The sequence below is a fragment of the Zosterops lateralis genome (genome assembly GCF_965231275.1).
Source record: "Zosterops lateralis genome assembly, chromosome: 9".
Lineage (NCBI taxonomy): Eukaryota > Metazoa > Chordata > Aves > Passeriformes > Zosteropidae > Zosterops > Zosterops lateralis.
In genome coordinates, this window is record NC_139769.1 from 10,596,824 (window position 1) to 10,618,767 (window position 21,944).

A 21,944-nucleotide genomic window follows, 5' to 3' on the forward strand; every position below is an offset into this window, starting at 1 on the left:
GAAAGGGTGATGAGTATCGTCTGTCTTATACATCTAGATACTGAGGGATAATAATGGGTGCAAGCACACATTACAAATACTACAAAGAAAAATTTCCTCCTGGTTCAAGTAACAGGATTTGTGCACAGCTGCTGCCTGGAATTCAAGGACTGAAAGAAATTTTGCAAGGACATAAAGAAAGGACAAGTTGTCTAGATGACCACATCAGCAGGGCAAGCAATCTACTGCAGTTTCCTGCAGCCATAGCCTGTTTAATATATTTTTTTTTCTTGTCATGGAGAATTTAGATCACTGGGGAGAGTGGGAGATTATTTAACCCATTCATCTATCAACCACTATGCATGCACTCTTACTATAAAAATAAAGCAAGAAGCCTTTGCACATTTTTCTCCCATCTAGAGGAGGAGTTGACTACATTTATCTAAGAATCCTGAGTTATCTTGACATATTCTATCAACTTTGCCTTATAACATCAGAAGATTCAAAAGCCAGCTTGGTACTGCATGATTTCTCTGAACCCAAGTACATCTTGACTTCAGGTTGACCCTGAAATTTTCAGACATTTGGAAAAACTAAATAGTTAGAAATTAGGCAGACAGTGACCACACAGTGAGAACCAGCCTAAGTCTCAATTCTAGCCTTTTTCCCTCTGTTATTTATGTGAAGGAACGGAGGAGACCTTCACTGTAAATGTCAACAACACTTAAAATTGTTGTTTCTAATGCAGAAACTTCTTGCTTGTATCACCAAAAAAAGATGGGAGGCCTTCCCAGTCCACAGGGCTTACTGCAGGGTCTACCTTCTGCCTGCCTTGAAAGTAGGCAAATTGGGATGTTTGCGCACTCTCAGGTGGCCAAAGAAGAGGGCATAATTTTTCAAGTTGTCGTTACCAGTCACCTTCTCAAAACCCAGCAAGCCTACATGCCCTAGTTCTAGCAGTGTGTGAATATCCTGCCTCAGGCTCAGGGAACAGTGTGCTACTGCAGTGCTGTGTGTTTGCCCAGTGCCCATCTCCACAGGTGGTCACCCAGCTGCCACCCTCTCCAGCCAGCACTTCTGCAGGGTCCTGGGCATCAGCTCCAACTTTTGGGAACAGACTGACTCAAGTGAGCTTGACTGACATTCTGTAAAGTTTGCCAGGAGACTCTTCACATGGGTTCCTGTCCCACAATAACAGAATGCCACGTGTGTGTCAGCTTTGTGGGGAGAGTAAACTAAACACTACCAATGCTATGGATTAAACAAATCACAGTATTTATAAACAAGTTCTTAGCACAAGCCAGTGCATACACTTTTTTCAATACACTACCCAAAAGTTCAGCACTGTATAAAATTCCTCCTTCAGCATTTTTTTTAATCTTAAGGTCTTGGTCCATATGGGAGCTGAGGAATGACCTTTAACAGAAAAGTTTTTACATCTTTTGAGGAATGATCTTTACAGCAGGTCAAGGGAGGTGATTCTCCCACTCTATTTAACCCAAGTGAGGCTGCATCTGGAGTGCTGTGTCCAGTTCTGAGCTCCTCAGGACAGAAAATGTGGAGCTCCTGGACTGAGACCAGTGGAGGGCAACAAAGATGATGAAGGGACTGGAGCATCTCTCTTATGAGGAAATGCTGAGGGAGATGAGCCTGTTCAGCCTCAAGAAGAGACAACTGAGAGGGAACTCATCAATGTCTCTCAGTCTCTGAAGGGAGGTGTCAGGAGGATGGACTGGGCTCTGATCAGTGGTGCCAAGCAATGGTACAAGAGGAAACAGGCAGAAACTGATTCCCCAGAAGTTTCACCTGAAAATGAGAAAAAAAAACTTCTTTAATGTGCAGGTGACTGAGCAGTGGGACAGGCTGTCCAGAGAGGGCGTGGGACCTCCCTCATCGGGGATATCCCAGAACCATCTGGACACAACCCTGTGCAATGGGATTTGAGATGACCCACTGTGGTCCCTTCCAACCAGACTCATTCTGTGCTTGCCACCCTGGTGCCCAGCACAAGGCCATAGATCCAAGTCTCACCACATGTTCTGTTCTCTCTTCCAGCTGTAGACAGTCAACATTACTGGTACCTTTGTGAAGCTGGGAATCCAGTGGTTACAACAGGTCTCACAATGTGTCTGAAATTTCCTGCACCACTTCCTTTTATTATTGATCAGCTAACTTTAGGAGGTCAAGGCAGGAAAAAGAGGCTATGAAGAATTCCAGCATTTAGCAGTGCATTGCATGTGAACTGGCTCTGAAAAACAGCTAAGTACAAACTGAAGAATCTGTCCCCAGATCAAAACTTATGTGTAAATAAAAGAGAGTGTTTTCTTGAGGTCACTAGCTGTACCAAATTTAGGTGGTTTACTGGAAATACACTTTACTAACAACAAGACTTAAAACTTCCACTCCTCACAAGATCTTCATTGATGATTTTTAATGGCATTAAGACAAGAGGCATATACGGTTGCCTAGACACAAAACAAAAGAAAAAAAAGACTGAATGTGCATGGTATCCCTCCCTAGCAATTTTAGAAGAACCTGGCATGCATTAAATGTAAGCTCCATTAAAGCCCTTAAGGCCTTTTTTTATAACAAGATATAAATAAAATACATAACATTTGGACTCTTCATTTACATCGTCGTTTTGGAGCCTTCGGGGATTTTTTTTCCTAAGCTTTTCTTCACAACCAAGAGTTTGTTTTTTCAGAATACAAGCTTAGTTCCCAACATAATCCCAGGGCTTGGAAAGTTGGAACATTAATTTAAAAAACAATTATGCAAAAAAAATTGGGCAACATTTTGCAATAACCATGCATTAACAATTTTCATCTAAACTCGAGTTCAATGCACAGGAAGCAATAAAGTCTGTAGAAAGAGGCAAATTCACGCCAAATAAAAACAGTCCTTGAAAGATTCACAAGGAGGAACATAAATACAGTTGTTACAGAGGGCTCCACATTTTTGATGACCCTTCACACATAGCCAGGCAATATCTTCACGGCCAAAAAACTCAGTAACTACTACAGTGATTTCTAATTCTTCTGGTCCTTGTAGAGGCATTAATAAATAGCACTTCAAGACACAACAACCAGAGATCTGCTCTTCTCTACTGGAGACAGAAGAGAGGAATAATATCATATCCATGTTTCCATTGCAATTCAAGACTTCTGTGAAGAACTCCAATATGGAGTCATCCAATTAACTGCAAACTTAAGGTTTGTATCTTCATTCTCAGTGAGCTGGGAGCAGGAGTATTCTTTAGGCACACTCAATAGCAAAGCCTCAGTTTTGATTGAAATAAGGGACTATACTGTTGTACTTGCATCATGAGAGCTCAAGAATGAGAAGGGATTTAACTTCAAAATTCACAACATCACTTCCCTTTAGAAGTTTTATTCAGTAATTAAAAGTCAACCCTCTACCTCTTTTCTGAAACATTCAACTTTTTGTTCCCTTCAAACCACTCCTTTAATTTCTTTAGGCTATAAAATCAGCTAAATTCCCTGGGGAAACATCAACATTTTTATATCTATATTCCCACATGATAATGGTAACTCTTACCAATTTTGGTCAAATGCAAAATTCTAGTGGAATCTAGTTCAGAAATGTGCTGCCAATCCAAGGAAGAAACAACAACCTCGTTAATACCTACTCTGAACAGAACTAAAGGCTATACATGCTTGTGCTTCTGCTTTTCTGTTAGAGGAATAAGACATGAAGAATGAAAGAATGCTTACAGTAGGAAAATAATCTGTACAGCAGAGTACCACTAACAAAATGAGGATAAAGTTGGAGAATTAAAGCATAAAATGCGTCATTCAGACCAAGTCAAATGTAGACAAGGTGTCTGAATGTGGTACTCCAGTCTCTACAAAGTGTAAGAAGATTAGGTTCAAAAATACCTACTTTTCTAATGTTTTTTTTTTTTTTCTTGAATCAGCTGTAAATTGTAATTGTCATGTCCAACTTAATATGTTTTCTCAGAGATTAAGCATTGCTCATGCCAAGAAAGCCAATGTAAATGAAAAAGCTATGCAAGAAAAGAGCATGCATAAAAAACCCAGGATATTTTCTCCCAATAACATTGTGATATGCCAACTTTTGCAGGCCTGAAAACTCAACATTTTCACTGGAGATGAATGACCTCTGCCCCATGAGACTACTGAACAACTGCTGAACAGCACTGAACCATGGCTTTTCCCAGGAGCACTGACACAAAAGAAAACATCCAAATAAAACCAAGTACAAGAACAGTTAATCATTGCACAATACATCCATTAGCATTGGTGGTCTGGACAAAGACTTAATTCCTTTGTCACTGAATGTGTCACCAGTTCCAGACATCCTTCCAGTATCAAGTGAAAATACAAAGTCTCCTGGCCAGTAGTTCATATTACATTTGATAAAACTGTAACATTCCAAACATGTTCTTAATATTTTCTTATCATCATTGAGGAGCTTCCTAGTGTCTTGATGGGAGGGAAATTCTGAGATGGTGACAATACAATCACTCTCCACGAGATAACTATCACCTTCAAAGACAAACTGATTCAGGGCCAACCAAGGGCCACCTCTCTGCTCAAGACAACCCAGGAGGAACAAAGGTGGAATTGAAAACCCATAATTACTGCATAATTACACAACTACTGACTAAATGCATGGAAGAGATATTACATTGATCATGTCTGTTTAGTTTTTTAGTGTATGCTGTGCCATATGTTTTCACTTAAGCTAAAAAAAAAAAAGTGCAGCAACTCTCCCATTCTCATTACACAGCAAGGATGCCAGATACTTGCTACTCTTTCTTATGAAAGCCTTTTATATTCTTCAAACCACATGTACTGAGAAATTCTATTAATAGTCAGGTATTTCTCCGGTCTTGTTTGTTGCCCTTCTCCAAATAACTCTTTCCTTTTGCTTTAGCTACAGAGGTAAATTTGGGGAGGAGGTCCTCTGGGATTAATAACCTTACTAACACTATAAACAATTTTTCCATTGCTTATCCATTGACAAATTTAACCCTGAGAGCAGTGCACATGCTAGAGAATCTCTGCAATTACATGGACAGCATAGGCATATTCATACCTCCATAATTACATTGATCAAAGCACTGCTAGAAAAGGGTGCAAATCCAAAAGAAGAAATTTCAATTTAAATTTTAAAAAAACCCTCCATGTGGCTCATTTAAGAACCCAAGACTGCTGCAGTCTCCCTGCTCTTCACCTAAAAAAGTTGCAACAACTGAGTTGGTGGGTGCTGGGAAAGAATTCCTACAAGTAAATTATACCCTTGTAAATGGTGAAACATGGGAGGCACTCCAACATCCTAGTTAATGCCAAAACAATAGCCTGGGACACAGGAGGGTGCTCGGCAGCTGGAGCTGTCCCCCACAGGAACTGACATTTGAAGCTTTTAGAGTTCCAACTTCTTGTTACAGTTTGATCTTCTTGACAACTGTGAGAGTTGCCCAATTTCATTGTGTTTCTCACTTTGGCTATAAACACACCAGTAAACAAATTGGCAGCAGGGCATGGACCCGCACGGTCCTACTCGAGTCCATACTATTAAAGTGTTAGCACAGTCCCAGATGTGCTCACCAGGGCCAACAAACATCCTCCTCTACAATTCTCACGCATTCACAGGCTAATACAGGCCAGTGACCTTTCTTGATAGGAAGCCTGGACATAGCCACTCTATTTTTGTGGGGGGCAGGGAGTTAATCTGTTTGAACAATGTGCTCAACAGCATTCACAACCACAGGACAACCGCTTTATTTATTAATAGAGATGGAGTCATCGTTTCCAAGCACTTAAGAGTGGCCCATCCCGTTTCCAGACTCTGTCAAATCCCACAGTAGGAGACAACAAGTTTGGTGTGGCAGGCAGACTATCTCAGTTTTTAAAACTAAGTGCAGTTAAACATGACACTGGTCTGTTTGTCAACAAAGCCATTCCTCATTTAGAAAATCTTTATCCAGATTCTAAAATAATCTCATACTGGGCAAAACCTAGACCCACTGCTACATGAATGGCCAAACTAGATACTGGCAGTGACCATTTATGGTGTCAAAACATGATCACACCTCTTCATACCTGTTATTTCCCTTATTTTCTGCACATAGAGGAAGTCAGAGTTTCCACAAAGTCTACAGACGTCTGTGATGAATGCAAAATCTTCAACCTGCTGGATCAGCTCCAACACTTATGACAGCTCTCACCTCTGCTTTTGTCCCAGGTTGCTGGGCATTGTGATCAAGTAATTAGGACCAATCCTTGGTCCAGATCTATGGTGAACAGAGTTAACAACTACAACATATACTAAAATCCTGCCTATTTAAGACAGGTTAAGGAAAAGGTACAACGGTTGCTCTTAAGTTCCTCTTCATCTATTTCTAACACCTAGTTGAGGACTCTGAGAACCACTGTTCAAGGGTTTGCACAAGACTTCATACCACACACCTCATCTCAGAAAGCCCTGCTCATAAAGGAGCAGGGTTGCCACCTGCTTATTCTGTGCCTCTTTTATAGCATGTAAATAATCACTAAGGCCGTTAAATGACAATAGCAGCAGTTTCCCATCTTACATGGGATGTGCAGTACTCCTACTGCAATAGTCCATTTCACAACCAGCAGCATTCAGGGGAAAGTCTTAAAACTTTCATATTCAGGACCATATTTACCTTGAGGGCTTCTACACACAAATGCTTTTGCCAAGAATGGAGCACTGTGTCCATAAAACCTCCTTGCCTGGGCTAATGGCCAAATCAGAAAGTAACCACTGGAGTGAAGGAGTGAGAAATCTTTCACAAGGAAACACTGTTAAACTTTTTATGTTGTACTGAGTACTTTTAAGCATTTAGAGTTAGGAGAACTGTCTTTACAATCAGATTCTCATTGAAGAAAATGAAAATCTCTGATGGACTCTGTCAAAATCATCAGCATACTGTCCCTCTCCTTGATATGATAACCTTTAAAGAGCAATAGTCCTGACCTGAAAATTTCTGAACCATTTCTACCCTTTTACATGAAATTTATAGAGACTTGTTATTCCAAATTAGTGCAGCCCAGTAGACAATACTCTTCAAAAGCTGCTTTCCCCTAAATATTGCAAGACTCATTCTTGCAATCTTGGAACTGTCCTTTCTTGGACCAGTAAACACAAAGTGATGGATAAAAAAGGACTTAATTAAACTTTTTTCAGAGACAAAGCAAAGCAAACTTAGGTAAGAATAGAAACTTCAACAAGAGAAAGCAGAAATGGTGTATTAGCTTCCAAGCTGCTAAGAATCCCTTGATTTCATAACTGTAGCACTTTCAAACTACCACAGATTAGTTTCCAGAATTTCCTTGGAACATGCAGCATTACTGAAACCAAGTTCAATCCCATAGCTGCATTTCACACACAAAAAATGCAAATCCAAAAAGACCCAAACAAACAAAAAGCCATTTTGCACTTGGATATAGATCACAGTGACTTAAAAACAGCAGGTGATATTCACCACAGCTCTCAGCAAGGTCTTCCCATCACCATCTCAGCTGCAGACAGTGTCTATAAACACCAACCACCTTTCCCAGTGTGATGCAGCTGGAAATCCCAGCTGACAGTCACAGGGCTGCCTAACACACAGAGCAGAGCTCCTGCCCTATCTGTTTCAACACAGCCACATCTCTCTACACTTTCTCAGCAACCCTGACTACTCCTTTCCCCATGCACATCCCAGCTCTGAGAGTCTTCACCTTGCACCAGCAGGTGACTGAGCTCCACACTGCCTGCCTGGATCATTTGTTTGGGTATCATTAGATTGCCCTGACTGAAAGCCCTAATGAGGTGCTGATCCCATCATTCCAATCAGTCGTCTGAGCCCAAATGCATCCCACGGGACAGCCAGAAAAGACTGATGCAAGAATTCCAAGTGATGTGTAACATGAAAGGGCGCCATTCGCATCGCTAGGACTCACAGCCTGTCAGCACAGCCATTAGAAATCCGGGGCTACACAGATTTATAATTCAACCCTCCCACACACACAACTTGCTCCAGACTGAAATTTGGCACAAAATTCAGTCCCAGGAGGGTGTTAAAAAAATAACCTATTCAACAGTTTCCGTCCCATGGCTTCAGCTCACAGCCATTTAAATAATGGCAATTTCTCATTTGTCTTTTTAACTGAGGAAATCCAATATAAAACACCAGATTTACATAACATTGCAGTGGTGATACAAGCTGGCAACAAACCCAGAGAGAAGGCTGCCAGAGCTGTTCTGTCATTCTCTTTTGGTGAATTTCTCCATTTGGATTCAGTTTAATGGAATGATTTTTATTAGGTCTAGCTGACATCACATGTAACCTGCAAATCCCACCTCCACACTGGCCAGGCACCTTGCCTTAGCTTTATACACCTTGTGCTCTGGTTAGAAGGGGACAAGCCCTCCTGTGGTCACAGCAGCCTCCCACTTGTGCTGCCACTGTCAGTTCTTTGCTGCAAACTCTGCTGGCTGATTTAGAGGACAGTAATTAGCTTCCTATTGAGCTGCAAAAGACTGACTGGACAAGGCATGGACAAAACAAAGAAGGGAACTGATGCAAGCCAAAAGCAATTTGTCAGTAGAGCCTTTGATTTGATTTGATCAGAGATTGTTCGGACAACTACCACACCTGCTGCCAGGGAGAGACACAGAGCCAGGCTTTCTGTGGCTGCAGATCTTTCTCCACCAGGTATTTCAATTCCTACAGGATTATCTGTAATCTTGAGTTTGTCAGTGGAAAAAAAACTTCCAAGTTGATGCAATGCCACAAAAACTTCTTAAATACACAGGACCTCAGATAGTCTGCAGCAAATCACTGCAGTGAGCACAAGCCTCCTGCTCCACCACCACTTGTGATAGCACATGTGGGACAGGTACGAGCTTGTCACCCCAAAACAGATCATCTCCTGGCTGGGCTACTGGCTCCCATCTCATCTCACCAGCTACCACTCCTGCTTTCCCACAGCACACCTGACACACAGCCCCTGCTGCCTCGCTCCAGCTGGAGGACAGGGCATATTAAAATTATCATCAAAGCATCTGAACATACTTTCCTTGCTTGTTATATAAGTAAATAAGTGGCCCAACTATAAAATTCTATGAAAAGAAAAAATGAAGATTTGTATCAGTGGTCAAGCCCAAGGCATCTTTCCTGCTCTTTAGAGAATTACTGACTAAAAGGTACTTCAAACCAGTTTAAAGTCTGCTGCTGTCAGCAAAGCTACTACAAGGTCTTCTGTCAGCCAGTGTCAAAATGCTTCTTCAAGAATGTGATCGTTGGTCTAAATTGCCATTGTTGCACTGATTCTCCACATGTACTAAACCATCTTCCCTAAGGCCAGGCTCTGAAGTCCACAGTCCAGAAGTAAAAACCCTTCTGCATTTCTGAGAACTACATATATAATAATTCTCTCAAACAGAGGAAATAAACTGAGCCCAAAGACCATCTGAGTTTTCAAAACAGAAAAGAAAATGGGGCAAGCATCTGCAGAACCATCTTCTTCTCCAACAGCTGCAGTTTTCCCATACCTTGTCCTTTAATTCCAAAGGGAGGTACAAAGTCCCTGATACGTGCCCATTTCCTGAAGGAATCATCCAAGAACATTGGTGCCGGCTTCGAAAACCTGAGAAAACCAAAACGAGACAGAAATTAACTCTTGAACTAGAAATGATAAACTTCTGCAGGAATGTTGAGTCAATCCATACCTATGTGCTGATTCTACATTGTTACTGGCAGTAGAGTAATGTGGAAAATTTTACTTTTACCCAAAGATGACTGCAGTGACACAAACTTGCCAGAATTTTTGCCACAAGGACACTCAAATCACTCAAGTTGTGAACTTGGCAATCATTTCCACTCAACAATTTAGAACTGCCCTAGTACTGTTTGGCTATTAATTCAGCTACAATAAATTGTAAATTGCAAGGAGGGTTTAGGCAGTTTAATTCCCAGCTTTGTGAGCCCAAGCCAGTTTATGTGCTGTCTGTGTGAGCGTGTGAGGGGTCTGCTTCAGCCTCACTTGTGCTCATACACAGCAGCTATCACCACACAGGCAAGAAAGAAAACAGTTCAGGAGATCATGAAGCAGCTTGTAGTCTACAGAGAAAGGAAATGGAAATTCAGTGCCTTCTTCTGCATTCATTAACATATAAATGACTCAAGAGAGGTCCCTGCCAAACCAAACAGTTATGATCTAGCCAGAATCCCTTACAAAAGAGAGACCTAGTCCATCTTAACCATGTCATTATGGAAATACATTATCCTAATTATACCCCCAACACACAAACACAGCAGCTAGTAAAAAATTTTCTCTTCTAGAAACGTTTACTACAGTGGCCAGAGAAAAGGAAACAATTAGCAAATATAGAAACATTAACTTCCATATGGGACCATTTCTGAGTGTATCAAGTATACTAGAAAGCATGCTAATACTATTAGAAATCTGTTAATTCAATCATATCAAAACAGTAGCAGAAATGTTCTGGATCAAAATCAATCTCACCATGAAAAGGAATGTACTACATGTTCAGAGTCAGAGAAAGCACCTCCATTACAGAGCAAGGTACATGCCCCTGAAATAGATCCAGCTTAGTCAACCTACACATGGGAGCAGGACAGATGTAACCCACAGGTTTAGCTCTCCCTTCAGGCTGTTTCTGTTCTCAGCATGGAACTCTTACAGCAATCAGATAATCTTTGGACTTGAACTACCTGATTTAGGATAAAATCATCTACACTATGCCACAGTTAGGTACAGAGCAACAATTTCAAACAGCAGCACAGTGAGGAAAGGATGGAATAAAATCTAAATTATAAACTGATCAAAGTGAAGTCCTATCCTAGATGCCCAGTAAATCACGGATGCAGAAATCTATGGAAAGGGGAAAGAGAATTTAACAAAACAAGACTACTCAGATTCACCCATGCATACTGCTTCACATCCACTCATGCAATCTTTAATAAGATCATTTATAACCATAAAAGCAAGACGTGCAGATGACATGGTTGATCTAGAAGGAAAGGAATGTTTTTCCAGAGCTGAGAATACAAAAGCATATATATATATATATATAACTTTATCTGGGAAAAGGTGGAGGAGGCATGATATATTAGAGCTTCTGAAGCTTTTAAGTAAAAACACCCCACAGGCCTATTTAAAAACAAATAAAGAATAATACAGCATTAACTATAACACATTTACTCTGAAAATATCCTAAAAACTTCAATAACCTGACAAATTAGTTCAGTGTTTTCTCACCCATCTTGGTGCACCAAGATATAATTATTATGTTTCCCTGGATGTGGGGTCACCAGGGACTTATCTCCACCTCCTTCCAACATCAACAGAAAGAATCTTTGCAGGACTGTCATACAATGCAAGAGCTTTTATAAGCTGAAGGGCTACAGCATAGATGTTCACAGCCTTTCCTTTACAGCCACACCTTGAACCCAGCAGAAGCCAGGTCCCACAGAGTGGTGCCTGTTCTCCCCATGCAGGAGCTCCAGTGAGGGATGACAGCATTGCCCGGGGCTTCCCAGCACCTTGGGGCTGCTTTGTAAGGTCACCAAACTACCCTGGTTGCTGCTGTGACATGCAGTCTCCAGGAAAAACTTGGGTGCTTCAGAAAATGCATATATGAGCAGGTTTTATTTTCTTCTCAAGAAACAAGGGGATTAAAGAGGTGCAGTGTAAATAAAACCTTTGCCAGCTCACTTCACCTGTTCAAAAGCACTGCATGAGAAAGAAGGCTGTAAGTTTGGGCCTAACTCAGAAGATGCTGTTATTTATACATGCAAATAACTGGCCTGTTGCAAGTGATACACCTGGAAAAGACAATTTAAAGTAGCCTGATGTAGAGTAAAGAGTGCTTCTCCCTAATGCAGATTCCTATTTACAAGGTGTCTGGTAAAACCAGGAAGAAAGTGAGATCCTCCTAAGTGTCCCTAGACACCAGGGGGGTTCCCAAAGTCAGCTGAAGCTCAAGGCATGACTGATCTAATGCTCTATGGTATTGCTTCTGCATGTGACTACCAGGGCACCAAAGTGATGCCAAAGAAAGGGTGAAATGATCATTGGCCTTTTTATTGTATTTGCTACAAGTAAATGTAGGGATTTTTATAGCAAAGAATGCAATACCCTTAGACTAGCTACTATTATTTGGTAATATTTAATACTCTTGCATACAGGGCCAGGGAAAAAGACTTTTAATTCATACTTTTGCTTCATTTAAGGAGGAAGAAAAGTTTTGGGGAAATATTATATCCATGTGGGAAAAAAAGGGAGCAAGTTTAAAGATATTTTGCTCCCATAAATCTTGAAAGCAATTCCTTTTTGGAAATATTAGGAAATCATGAATGCTGTAAGCTCATGTGCTTTGCCACCTCAATAAATCACAGCAAGCCAGAACTGATGTCCAGCAGTGACAGGGAAATGCTGTCTGCCAGACTCTCCAGGAGCAAGGCTGTTCCATCTCAGCTCTGAACTGCATCTGGCGTATTCCAAGGCCCTTCATGAAATATTGGGATTTGCCTCAAACAGGCCATGGGACTGCTCTCCGCAGAGCACCTAAAATACATTCCAAGGAATGTATGAGAGTTTGTCAAACAGAAAAAGCAAATGTTTCTGAATTATGTTAAAACTCCACGTGTCCTGAGCAGCTTGGTACGGGATGCTGCATTTTTGCCTGTCACAGCTGCATAAAGGCAGGTTGGCTTCACTGGCAACCACAGCTCCAGACACATAACAGGTTTGAGCTCCTGCCGAAAATGGCGCAGAAAGTGAAAGTTTCCATTTTTCAGATTTAAATTTTAAGCACTTCCTCTCTACTCCATCCCAAATTCCAGAACAGACATAATGCAATCTCATTGCATGACAGCCTGAGAAGTTGAGGAATTTGGCTTCTTGTGGCACACACTTATGACCAGTGTAATTTGAGAGAGAAATGCCAAGCATCTACAATCTCTAGTTTGAATGGCATACCCTGCTAAAACACAAATGACATCTAAATGGACTAAATGCTTGACATGATAATTGTGAGGTACAAAACAAATCTCTCCCAGTTCTCAAGTTTGAATTCCTCATACAAAGACATTAATAAAATCTCTAACAATTTGTCACCATGCACAGCAAAAGGAAGCGAGTGTTCTGCCAGAAACTGTTCTTAAACAGGAATCTATAATCACACAAAAATGTGATATATATTTGTTCCTTGGGATTCTGGCTTATGTGACAAAACATTAAATTTCCAGTTTTTTCCTCCCTGACATGAAGAGTTGTGACCCCAAACCATTTCTGAAGGTGGAGCTAGCCTGCCAGAAGCTCCCCAGCCAAGTTTTTCGGCCTTTCCATTTTGTCCCTGATACTGGACCACTCTTTGATGAGCATTGAGGTGCACAACATAAGCAGCTCTTACTTCCCAAACTATCTTGCAGTTGCTATGCAAGGTAGCTATGGGACAATTTCAGACATTGAATCTTGACTAGAATCTGCTCCCTACTCTGTATCTGCTGCTTTCCAGGCAATTAATATATAAATGTGTAGAAGTGAAAAAGCTGCATCTCAGAGAAAGTAAAATAAATAAACTGATTTATGTGTCTTTGGCTTTAATGAGGAGGGATGAAGAAAAGGTCACGTTCCTGAATGAGTAAAGGAGAAGATGGCACCACGTTCCTAAGGAACCACAACACTAAGGAAAGGCAGACTGGCAGCCACTAAGCTCCACTGTGAGCTTATATTTCAGATATTCCTTTTTTAAACATCCTCCTTTAAGCTGACTCACGTTTTTGTCTATTCTTTAATTAAGGAGAACCAGTAGTGCTAAAAAACTGAAAGCTGAAACAAAAAAGCCCAAACAGTGCTAGAACTTATGCTGTGCAAAACCTGCATGCTGCATTTGTAAATGGGCAGGAACAGCTTCTCTTTTTTAAAAACTACACAAATAAATTATTTATTTGTTCTGGCGTGACTTCTATCTTCTGTTTGCTGATGATCAAAAGCATCCATGGTTAGACAGAAGGCACAAAATTCACCAGTGTTATTAATTAAACACAAACTGAAGTTCTTGAATGCTGAATCATTAGCCCTGACAAAGGCATTTATGGAGGGAGAAAATCTAAACTAACCTTTTCCTTTTTCCTTACTGAGATCTAGATGTATGCTGTCTCCCTTGCCTCCCTTCTCTGGGGAGCAGCATGGTGTGATAGCATAGGAATGAGGAGGTTTGTGACATCCTGGTTTTACATTTCTTATTGACATTAATCCTCTGTCAAAAATTCAAGCAGCTCAAAGATTCCTCAAGGAGCTGAAAAATTTAAGAAACTGCATTAATAAGTATTAACCCCATCCTACAACCAACATACTACTTTTCCTATATCAGCAAATGAGCACCACCCCTGCCCCAAAAGATGGGTGTAAGAGAAATATCTTTAACAGCAGAGATCAGGCCAAAAATTAAGTTGATTTTAACAAACTGCAGAAGTCTAAAACAAAATAATATGGTAAAGACAACACTGAGGAAAGGTTGGTCAGGGCACCCTACGAGTGCCATTTGAGACCAGCTAACTCTTTTGCAAGAGAGTGTGAGCCAGAGATCCCCACCCATCTTCTCCCATGTTCTTTGTGCCTACAGACCCTTGAGTGTATCTGCAGCTGTCTCTCTCAGGCTGCAAAGGTCTCGGCTGCTTGGCCACTCCCCACAGTGATGCCACTGAATTACGCAGCAGTACGACAGCGCTCTGCAGTAAATGTCACCACCACTCCAAAAAGATTACTTTGAACAGGCTTTATTCCATGCGCAAAAGAAAGGGCCAGTAAAATCAACTGAACCAAAACCCCAGAGACCATGTAGCAGTTATCCCTGTCTACTTCCCTGGGAATGATTGCTCTGTACCTTTGAGGCACTCTGGAACATCTTCAGCCTTCTTGCTCTCTGCTCTGCTCTCCATCACCTAGGAGGTTGTTTAAACTCATCAGTGCAGACCTTTTCTCACTGCCTGCTCATTGCTCTCTTTAGAGCTGGACCAGCTGCTCCAAGATGTATCTTAAAAGGCCCCCATCCTCTGTGCTGTGGTTCATATAAAGAACATTGTTACACTCTTGGAAAGATAAACATCCTATCATGAATGAAAAATGTAACTATTACAGCTGTAAAACCTGTTAACTACTCAACTTTATTCAAGATCAGAAAGCATCAATTCAAGGACCATGTCCAATTCTGGGCCTCATGTGAAAAAGATCTAAGGTCTAGAAAACACCACATCCAAGGAAAGCTAGGAAAAAAATTACTTTGTTTAGTTTAAAAAAAACTGGAAAAGGACATGATAAGCCATTAAATATTATAAGGCTGCTGCAAAAGAGAAACAGAATCTTTGTATCCCTGGTAAAGAGAAATAGTAACACCAGTCCTAAAATGCAGCAAAGAAAACAAAATCATTTAAAAAAATGCTTCTTATACTTGGGATCATTACACATTAAAATCTACTGTCTGGACATGGGTCACAGAAGTCACATCAACTACACTGTTTTCTGATCTGATTGTATTATTTTTAACAAGTTTATATCTATTAAACACCAGTTAGCCATAGCTGTGCCTACTTTTAAGAGGGAAATGCAAATAGATGATATTTTGAAGTTTTGCAGGTGTCTATTTCATCTAAAACAACTTTCATACTGGGCTAGCATTGCTAGGAGATGACCAAGCAGCCAAGCTACAGTCTGCTGTAGCTGGGAATCAAGAGCTGCCCTTCAGACTCCTTGCACTTCTTAAGTATTTCTCTTCATATATGGTAATCAAATTTCAGTACAATCACTGTAGATAAGCAGCACATGTATTTTTCCAGCCTACTGCCTGCCAAGAGTGCTTTCTGTTTGTACCCCACACCTTTGTGATAAACAGGAAGACACGTAAAGTTTAACCTTTCTGCAGTCATTAATGTCTTGGGCTTATGGCACCACCAAGGCACAAAATCAAAGAATGATTTAATATTGGCTCAGTCCCTCTTGCTCACTGACTGTGCTCTGACATGCATAAAGTCCAACGAAGTGTCCCAAGCAGCTTACCTATATAATGCAATTAATCATGGGGACTGGAAAAGTTTTGAGATAAACTAAATATTAAAGACAAAAAGAAATCAGTTTGCCTGCTTGGATGAAATCCTCACACTTTCAAACTGATTCTCCAAACATTTCAGACAAAAACACATACATGCATGCACAAAAATAACAAGAAGCTTGGTTTAAAGGTTGGCTTTCTCTTGGGGAAAAAAAACCAAAACCAAACCAAAACCAAAAACCAACAAAACTATAAAATTCAGACCAAGCAGAAACTTTGTCCCGACCTGCCTCATGGAGCAGCTTATAAGAAAACATACAAAATTTGTCATTGTTCACAAAACTCTCTAATACCAAAACACAATTATGCAAGGGTGAAAAGCTAACTTCTCAATAACACAAGGTTCTGTTAGTTTAAAAACCAGTCTTCGAACGTCATTTCAATGTCATAGCTTGTTTCTCATGTGCTATTGTCAATGATGCAAGATTGAATTACAGCTCATTTTTCCTACAAAAAGCCAGGTGGGGGGTTCAAGAACTCTGAGGGAGCATTGAGCCAAATAGATGAGATTATGTGGTATTTGGAAACGTGATGAAGGTGAGCGAAAGCAGACTGCAATTACTGCCTGAGTTTCCAAAGCCTTCTGTGCAAACAAAAAGTGAGATGAAGAGGGAAGGTGAAAGGTCCAAAACTTCACCCAAGAAGAAAGAGTCAGCTCCCATAGAAGATGCCAGCCAGCAACTCTGCCAGTTGGCCAGATTTCAGTACAATTATGTTCCCGTTAATATTCCACTGAAACAGGAAGGGGATTGTGCTTTCCAATGAACACCAATTGGAGAGCACTCATGTAGGGTCTGCTGCTGTGCAACTGCACTCCCAAAAGGCAGGGTATCTGGGGGATCTCTTTTTTTCTGGTGAAGATCTAACACATTTGAGAAGGCTGCAGAGGATGGGCACAGTTCCCAACACAGACCTGTTGTCTTTCATCACACTAATTATCCACTATTTAAACACGGTGACTGCATTTTTTTACAAGTGATGTTAATGTTCTCTTAATTCTTATTGCAGAGAGAAGTTAATCCCTGTCATTGCCACTCACTGCTCGTTCTTGCCACCACTGGCCATGTCTGATTGTCCTGAGCTGCCAGCAGTCTTATGGTGGAGCATAACAAATGGCATTTCTCTGTTTCAAAAGCCTCTGATCTCATTTTCTCCTACCACATTATTTAATGTATACGCCTATCTTGAGGTTATCCTACTGCATCAGACCAATCTTCAGATTTCAAATCATTGGAGGGAATAGTAAAATTTTGAGTGGCCTTTGTACAAGTAATTATGTCACTGCAGAAGGAGCCTGGAACACTCAATGCTGTAAAGAAACTGCAATATATGCGGGGAACAGGACAGAGATGAAAAAGCCTTACCATCAGCTAAGCCAAAAATGCACATATTGCTCAGCACAGCCAAGCACAGAACAGATGTGAGCGCTCTGCTGATGTACAGCACAGGGGACACGGCACAGAAGGGAAAGAGCTGTTGAAACTAACGAACAACTAAGCACAAAATGAGTGTAACTCAATCCCGGTACAAACAGCTAAAGACAAAAATAAGGTCACCATTGTTTAAAAAAATCCAGAATAGCTTTTTTATGGAAGCTAATGAAGACAGGAAAGCACAAAACAAATTACTTTATATGAAGCTTGGTCATTTTATGAAAGAGGTTGTACAATTCGGTGTCTGCATAGACCGAAGACTGGACTTCATAATTAATTCGGTTTCTGAATGCCTGATGTTTCTTTACCTCTGGCCCATTACTCTTCTCCAGGTCAAAAATCCACTTGGGGCAAAAAATCCCTGCATAAATCTTCCTGGAGTGAGGATGCTGGTAGAAGAAACGTCAATGTTTCAGTAATTGTAACTGAAACAGATGGGTTGATCTGAGTGAAAATAGTCTTTAATTTTTTTCAAGGCTTATACACTTCTGGAATGACCAGTGCCATTTTAGAAGCTAGAAAAAAATCCCTATTAACACGATATGGAAAACATTAGTCTGTTGTGAAATACACATGGCATTAACAGAAGTCTTGTGAGCTCTTCTGATTTTCTTACACACAGGACAATATTCTGAAAAGTCCTACAGGACACAGTTCCTCATATCACACTCCTGGGAGAATCTCAGCCTCCATGTTAAAAACATCCCACAGCAAATAAAAATATATTTTTCTAGACTTACAGTTGGAAATGAGACCTCAATAACTAATTAATACTCAGAAACCTGAGGAGGAATAAAAAGAAACCATTATTTTTCAACTGTGTAAAATTTCTGCCCTGACTCATTATTACTGACTATTTGCAGGTTGCAATTCTCATCAGTGCAACTCCCTACAGTGACTTTAAGGTGATCCAGAGAAGGCTTCCCCAATGAAAATGCAGGCAAGGGACAAGCTTGCTTTCACACACCCAAAAGGAAATGAGAGGAAAACAGTAAAAGTTAGGGGGAAAAAGTCTGCAGAAACTATTACTCCAACAGCTTCCTACAGCACACAAGACAGGCAGATCATTAAATGCAAAGAAACAAAGACAAGAAGTGAATCTTTGCACACCACAAATTGATGCTCAAAGACAATTATACAGATACTCCACTGTGATGCTTCTTAAAATTTTTTGCCAGTTATTTTCAAAAGATCTTTTTTTTAAGTTATCACAATGTGGATTTCATGTGAACAATTGGCATAGCAATGACCATATCAAATCAGGTCTGCAGTTCATTTGAGAAAACAGGAAGACAGGTACTAGAAATGAGAGCAAAATTTGTAGTGGAAACAAGAAGGGACTGAAAGCATAGGAGGTGTTGGGCAAGCAGAGGAGATGCTGGGCAAGCACAGTTCTCCCTAAACAGCTTGAAATTGGACAATGCTTTTTGGCTGGAACCCACACCATGGCTTGCACCATTCAGCAGATGGACATCTTAACTTTAAAAACAGTGAGAGTGGAAATGTTTTCCATTGCACAAATTCCTATGGCCTAAACAATTTAGCTTGTGATGCTCCTTCTTGTAGGAAGTTGTTCAAGGAAAAGTTCTATGATTTTCAAGCTTGCTAAGAAGTCAAAGCAGCATCATTCATCCAAACAGAGAATAAGCTTATTTCCTTCTATTAGGTGAAACAGGATAATGTGCCATCTCCTAGGTACAGCCACCAGATGTGTATTTCTAGAATGTACACAAAAAACCCCCATTACTAGCAGAATAATTTCGCTTGCTGAAAAACAGTTACAGATAGATCACAAAGCTGTTATTAATGAGATCCATATCAATCTCAATGGGAAAAATTCCAGATGCATTTCTGTTTCTCTGCTGAATAGACTTCACATTGTAGTGCAGGACAAAGTGGGGGCAGCCAGTTGTTACTATTTAAGATTCAGACAGAGGCTTTTTTCTTCCTTTAACCAGATGCAAAAATCTCCAAGGATTTCACTGAAAGCCTGACCAGAAAAAAGTCAAAAGCCCAAGTGGAAAGAGTGTTTACAGAGGGACCTGTCCCCCTAGGTGCCAGAAGGTACTTTAACTGGAGATAATGCTTGATAGAATTCACACGGACCTCGTGCCCAGTTTCATGTAATTTTCTAGCTCCTCTGTAACCTTATTAATTCCAGCCCTTAGCCTAAGAGTGGTGATCTGTAAAGTAACATGCATAAAATTCTTCCAGATAATATCAGCACTATTTAATATATGCCTCTCCCCTTTGGTCCCATGGTTTTAAAAATAAACAAGTACTTTAACAAAACAAGGGTAAGACTCTGAGCTTGTAAAACCTCTTTCTAGGTACTGTTACCAGAGATAAGGCACAGAGACTGGACACTGAAGAGTTTCCATGCAAGAGGCCACCTGACAAAACCAAAAGGATTTACTGACTCACAGAGCAAGTGGTGCTGTGGAGAAAGCTGCAAACAGTGACAGCACAGACAGCTACATCCTTTCCTCATCCCACACAGAAAGTGTCTAGCTTGAGTTAGAGATTAGGCAGGGAAAAGAGACTGGAGGTGAGACTTGACTATTCGATGAAGTAAAGAACCACAAACCATGTGGACTTCTCCTGTCCTACCTGAAAAGCTGGTGTGAAAAATAAGGACTGTCCTTCCAGCCAGCACACTCAATGGCCTCGTCCAACCAGGGCCCTCTGATCTGCTGTGTCCCTACATCCAAATTCATCACACATCTGGCAAGAGACTGTGCAGCAACAACAGCACCCATAGCAGTAACTTCAAAGGACTCTGCCAGGAGGCTTGATGGATACCTGAAGCACAAGGTATGCTCTTAAAAGCCTGCCCTCTAAAATGCTACAAATCTCCTGGAAGAACTGATATCCTCCCTGACTCACTAATCAAAGCAGAGACACCCTCCCAGTTCTTATTGCTCCACTTGAAGAATGGTACGACAGTCTTCCTCATTCCAGGAATGGAGTTTTTCAATGAGATAGTTCATTTCAACAAGTTCCCACAAGAAAAAACTGCAGAAAAAAGGATACTGCTGGTTTATGCATTTGAGATTTATGTAAGTCACTGAAACAAATACTAAATATTATTAGCTACTAAAGGAAATGGTTACGGTGAAGATGAGGGGATAAAAACCTTACACAAAAATGCCTTCTTTTTCAGTATCCTTGATAGAGAAAGCACTTCTCCTACAGCTGTGGGAAAGAAAACAAGACACAACGGCTGAAGTTAAAATTACACATCTTTGGCTGTTATCAAAGGGAGCTATAGCACATGGACAAAGTGCAGTCTGCGTGATTCCAATTCCAAACCAAAGAAATGCTGCAGGCATATTCATCATCGACATTTGTATTTGCTCCTGACTATTACAAAGAGCAGTGAACATTGCTGATCTGCTACTTTTGTCCCAGTAGCAATGTTTAATTGTGTCAACTGCATTCAGCCTTTGTAGAAAGCATCAATAAGTTCACTCCTACAATTGATACTCTCCCCGTGACCCCCTCAGGCAAACCAACATGAAGCAGCTCCAGCGTGCAGCACTGCCAGCTGACACAGAAATCCTGCCACACCCGGGAGTTTTCCATACCCTTAGAGCGTGGGTGGAACAAAGTACAGAGAGTAACTCAGCATCTCCATGAATCCATCGGGGAGATACAAAAGAATCATAGAATCATTTAGGTTGAAAAAGACCTCTAGGATCAAGTCCAACCGTTAATCCAGCCCTCCCAAGGCCACCACTCTGGCCATGTCCCCAAGTGCCACATCTAAACATCTTTTAGCTCCCTCCAGGGATGGTGACTCCACTACCTCCCTAGGCAGCCTGCTCCAGTGCTTGATTTTGGTGGAGAAATTTTCCTAATATCCAATCTGAACCTCCCCTGGCTCAACTTGAGGCCATTTCCTCTTATCCTGTACAAGAAAAGGACAGCCATCACACTAGAACATCCTTTCAGTCTTTCATCCTAGAGAGAGTGATGAGATTCCCTCTGAGCCTTCTTTCTCTAGGCTAAACACCCCCAAGTCCCTCAGCAGCTCCTCACAGAACTTGACTCTAGAGCCTCCACCAGCCAGTCTCTGCCTCAGCCTGGAATTCAGCCTATTCACTGTATTTTCTTAGCATCATCCGGTTTGGGGTTTTTTTCCCCTCATTCTTTTGTTTGCCCACTTAGTTTGTCTAACCACTTAGATGGCACTCCACAAACAATTACTTTCAATTTACATCTGTCATAAAGAAGGTGTTCTGTGTTTCCTTTCCACTTCTTAAAAGTATTAAACTTCTCTGTACAGACATTTTGGAAGCAGACACGCTTGGTGTGACAGGGCAAGAAATCTCTCCATTAAAATGACAAATTGCAGTCATTTTGTTCTCATTTAATCTTACTTTTAACAAAACAATCACC

The 21,944-nt window shown here is 40.9% G+C and overlaps 1 protein-coding gene across 8 annotated transcripts in view; it reads right to left on the bottom strand.

Moving 5' to 3' along the window:
* The window catches only part of ST3GAL3 (ST3 beta-galactoside alpha-2,3-sialyltransferase 3), a 175,970-nt gene that overhangs the window by 60,302 nt on the left and 93,724 nt on the right, over nt 1-21,944 (bottom strand). For all 8 annotated transcript variants that reach the window (XM_083868003.1, XM_083868001.1, XM_083868002.1 and 5 more), the window contains one exon: nt 9,529-9,623. In XM_083868003.1, the coding sequence (XP_083724129.1) occupies nt 9,529-9,623 (95 nt within the window). The remainder of the gene's footprint in view (nt 1-9,528; nt 9,624-21,944) is intronic.